We start from the raw sequence: 4,714 nt of genomic DNA on the forward strand, positions 1-4,714 counted from the left end.
TCAACTATCTTGTTTGTGGCATCTTGCCCTTTGATTTGAAGTTTCATTAAAAGAAGAAGTTTTTCCATAATGCTAAGTTATATTTTTAAGAAGAACCCTATCTGTTTCGCCAATGTGTCGATCAAATGATCAGAAAGTGTGTTCCTAAGTGTGAGCAATAAGAAATTCTAAGATGTTGCCATTCTTCTGACTATGGAGGCCACTTTGGGGGTGACAAGATAGCATCTAAAATCTTGCAAAATGGTTTCTATTAGCCCTCTTTATTCAAGGATGCATATAACTTTGTTTTAAAGTGTGATAGGTGCCAAAGGATGGGTAACATCTCTAAAAGGAATGAAATGCCACTCAACAACATGCTTGAAGTATAATTGTTTGACATATGGGGCATAGACTTCATGGGACCATTTCCCATGTCTTTCAACAATCAATATATCCTTGTTGCTGTAGACTATGTCTCAAAATGGATCGAAGCGGTAGTATTTCCTACTAATGATGCTAAAGTAGTGCTCAAGTTCTTGAAGAACCATATTTTCACCCGCTTTGGAGCACCAAGAGCCATTGTGAGTGATGGTGGTACTCATTTTTGCAACAATCAATTTCAATCTCTCTTGAAGAAATATGGTGTCAAGTACAAGGTTGCACTTGCCTACCATCCACAAACTAATGAGCAAGCTGAGATTTCTAATCAAGAAATTAAGAAGATACTTGAAAAGACGGTAGGAGTGGTAAGAAAAGATTGGTCCACCAAACTTGACGATGCATGTGGGCTTATCGAATGGCTTATAAAACTCCTATAGGCATGTCTCCATACCGGTTAGTTTTTGAAAAAGCATGTCATCTACCTGTAGAGCCAGAACATGGTGCTTATTGGGCTATCCAAAAGCTCAACTTTGATTTTAAAGCCGTGGGTGAAAAGAGACTTCTCCAATTGAATGAACTTGATGAATTTCGGTTAAATGCCTATGAGAATGCTAGGCAATACAAGGAGAAGACAAAGAGATGGCATGACAAGAAAATTTTATGCAAAGCATTTGAGCTAGGCCAAAAAGTACTCTTGTATAACTCTAGATTGAGATTATTTCCTGGCAAACTCAAGTCTAGATGGTCGGGACCATTCAATGTGGTCTAAGCATTTCCTTATGGTGCTATTGAGCTAGAGAGCAATGAAAGAGAAAGATTTAAAGTCAATGGACAATGATGAAGCATTACTGGGGTGATGAGGTAGACCGTGAAGCAATCACCTTGCCCTTATCTGATGCCTCTTGAAGAAGAGAAGAGTCAGGATGAATGACTATAAAACAAGCGCTACTTGGGAGGAAACCCAAGCTTTAAACCTTATCTTTTGATTTTTCTTTTGTAGTTTAGTTGTTTTGGTGAAGTTATGTGTGATCTTATCTCTTTTATAGGTTAACAAGAAGATATGAGGAAGTATAAGCCTTTGGAGAAGCAAGAAATGTGGCCAAAGAACAAAAGAGCACAAGAGGAAGGAAAATTTCAGGGAAGTCAAGCTATTTAAGTTGTTTTTATGCTTATAAACTTGTCTTGGCAATTATTTTGAGCTTATTGAAGTAAATGCAATTTTTTATGGTTTGATTCCTATGAAAAATGGTTCTTTTTGGGGGTTAATTGCATTTAAATTGAAGGAAATTGTGTATGGTTGATGAATGATGGTTAGAGATTGATTTTAGAGTAAATTGAGTGCTTGAAAGAGGTTTTAAGGGGTAAACAAATCAAATTTTTGAAAACAGGGTGCTGTAGAATTTTGCTGTCAAGAAGGTCAAAGTCATGACTTTGGGGTAAACAAGTTATGACTTTAGGCTCACGACTTTGAGATTCCAGAGAAGGTCAAAGTCATGACTTTCATTTCAGTCTTAAATCCAAAGTCATGACTTTCATCTCCTCTGGACCTGTCTGAAAAAAAAATTTAAATTTTCTTTTTATAATATTAATAATAATATATATAATATTAATATTTTTTTTCCTTTTTTGTCCTTTTCTTTTCTTTTCCTTATGTGTTATGTTTTACGGTATTTAAAAATAATGTATATATAGATATAGTTTTATATAGCTATAATATTAAAAAAAATTTCTTATCCTTCTTCCAGCGTCTACGGTTTGTCTTAAAAAAATCACCCAAATTTTGAAAACTCTCGGCTCTCCTCTGATATATCTCGCCTACAGTCTATCTCTCATCTCCTCTCACCTTTGCCATCAACCTCCACTCTGTTTCACTGCTTTCACCATCACATCCCTGCGCCTCCACTTCCAGTGTTTACGGCGTCCCTCTCCTTTTCTGGCAGCCACTATTTCCTTCTCATTCTGCCCTTTCCATTCAAGCTACACTATTCACCGTAACTTCCATCCCCATCTGCTACTGTAACTTCCTCTCCGCCATAGCTGTGCATGGAAGCTCAAGGGTGTTTCTTCGTTATTCATCCCTGTTTCTCCTTCCCAAGCTTCAATCACTGCTTCAGATCTGAATGCCGACAACCCTGGGTAGCAAATCCATCTTTTGTAAAATGGATTATTTAGAACCAAACAACAATATGATTACATAATTCTTGTCAATTTGAATCACAGAACATACAAAAGATGCCTCAAGCAAGTTGAATCTTCCATCAGCCATTTTACAATAGGTCTAATTCAACTAGGAAAAATATCCAGCAAAGCAATTTCAATCCTATCCCATTCAAAGAATTTAACTAGCCATAATAACATGTCCAGACCCCAAAAACTAATAGTATCTTCCCTTAAGTATTCCAAATACAAGATTTAAGCTCTAAGCTCACGGGTTAAAGTTTAAGTAGCACAGGCAGATAAAAGGCAACAACGCCAATGGCAAAATGACTGTGCAAATAATCCTTAAAAGAACATTGCATTCTTGCAAGCTCACAACACATTTGCATTCAGTTCGATCAATAATCAAAGGAAAATAATGGTTTGACATTTCAGCATCCTTATCAGATCAAAATAGGCTAAACAAAGTGGAAAGGTAGAGAAATTTTTTTTTAATAAACTCAGAACCTGTGAGCGAGTAAAACGGATCCTAAAGCTTGATTTTGACATTCAAATGGCTGTTGCATATGACAGTTACAGCTCAGTGATTTAAGAACAATGGCAGCTGAAGTGGATAGGAAATCCAGAGGTAGGGGCGACAAGGAATTCAACATGTTTAAACAACCAGTATGCTGCATTGAATTTTAAGCTCTATTCCTGGTATTTTTTTTCTTCTCTCATAGTTTTGTGGGTGTGATTGGCTATTTATATATTGATAATTCCATTTTTGGCTTACTTAGAAGGATAAAAAAAAGTGATATTGTTGGCATACTTGTACAAGTTGAATTTGGTAAGCATGAATGAGCTATATTTCTTTAGTTGAATGCTCTCATTATGAAACTTGAGCTTATGATTGTGACTTGTGCTCAACACTCACTGTCATGCTTCTTGATTCTGGACTTGGCTTTGCTCTTCATGTTTTGAATCCTTAGTTCAAATCAGTTATGTGGAAGCTAGACCTTGTTTAAACATGTTATGTAAAGTGCCATTTTGTGCTAGCTTCATTTAATCTTGTTTGCTTTATGTTTGAACCTTCATTCTTCCTTATACTGGCTGTTGCTCATTGGTATTGCATTGAGTGCTTTCTTGCAGGTAATGGGTAAGAAAAGTGTCCCTCTTTCAAAAAAAGCTAAGGTCATTGAGGTTGGTGAAAGTTCCAAGGGATCGGGATGGGATAAAACCTGATTTGCCACTCTGCGATTCAAGATTATTTTAAGCAAAATTTAAAGGAAAGAAAAATAGTTCAAGAAAGACCCTTCCTTTTGAGATGGTCTAAGCAATTTTATAATGATTTGCATGATGTATATCATGCCACTAGCCTCATCCGTGAATAAAGCCATGCCTCTCAACTACTTGTGGAAGCTTTTTATGCCTACGCTGCTTGCAAGGATACCTTGCAATGTAAGGTACAGGGCAAATGGGTAGAGATCACTGAGGACACATTTTGAAAGGTGTACAACCTTTCTCCCATAGAAGAGTGCCAATATACTGTCTACAAGAATGATAGAACTCAATTGCTATTTGATGATGTAGTCCGAGTGTTATGCCTTCCTAATAAAAATATTTGGCAACATGACACCCATGGCAATCCCAAGAGTATTCTGCGCTATAATCTGAACAGGACAACTCGTATATGGTGGTACTTCTTAGCATCAAATGTGATCGCAGTAACCTATATGAGTGATGTGACTGTTGATCAAGCTACCCTGTTATATACCTTGATAATGAGGCAACCTGTTGACTTTCCAAAAATCATGTTTGAGTATATGCAGAAGTTGCCTAGAAGTAGATATCGCAAGCAGGCATTTGGGTTCCCATACTTGATTACTCAAGTGTGCTTAGAGAAGAAGGTTCCCACTTATCCGAAGGATCTCATGCTCCCTCCTTTGCCAAAGTTTAATTATAGAGAAATTCAGTATGCTGAGGGACTAAGAGGTGTACCAGATTAAGCTACGAATGGTAGGAGGCATATTGATCCACCTCATGTTGAGCCTATACTGAGCAACCTTACAGCACTCATCCAAAACATACATGAGGGCCTCCAGAGCCAACTAGATCAGATTGACTCCAGGCTCTACCATATTGAGCTATTCTTGCATCAGAGATTTCAGATGGACTTGCTAGAAGAAGAAGAGGAGGCCAATAATGATGTTGGCCA

General features: G+C 37.3%; 1 protein-coding gene across 1 annotated transcript; it reads left to right on the plus strand.

The window, feature by feature from the left end:
* The first annotated feature begins 395 nt into the window (after positions 1–395).
* Positions 396–3,741, plus strand: LOC129308907 (uncharacterized). Its single transcript, XM_054950277.1, has 3 exons — positions 396–725; positions 3,091–3,183; positions 3,649–3,741. The coding sequence occupies exons 1-3, from the start codon at positions 396–398 to the stop codon at positions 3,739–3,741; spliced, it is 516 nt and encodes a 171-aa protein (XP_054806252.1).
* The last annotated feature ends 973 nt before the right edge of the window (positions 3,742–4,714 follow it).

This window comes from Prosopis cineraria, unplaced genomic scaffold, assembly GCF_029017545.1.
Source record: "Prosopis cineraria cultivar Desert tree isolate PC_DT_omini unplaced genomic scaffold, ASM2901754v1 PC4, whole genome shotgun sequence".
Lineage (NCBI taxonomy): Eukaryota > Viridiplantae > Streptophyta > Magnoliopsida > Fabales > Fabaceae > Prosopis > Prosopis cineraria.

Excerpts from the sequence above, each read along its gene's own strand:
- LOC129308907 (XM_054950277.1), top strand. The coding sequence starts at position 396 with ATGGGACCATTTCCCATGTCTTTCAACAATCAATATATCCTTGTTGCT. Across the intron at positions 726-3,090 it reads TTGAAAAGACGGTAGGAGTG|TTACAGCTCAGTGATTTAAG; the intron begins GTAAGAAAAGAT and ends TGCATATGACAG. Across the intron at positions 3,184-3,648 it reads TCAACATGTTTAAACAACCA|GTAATGGGTAAGAAAAGTGT; the intron begins GTATGCTGCATT and ends GCTTTCTTGCAG.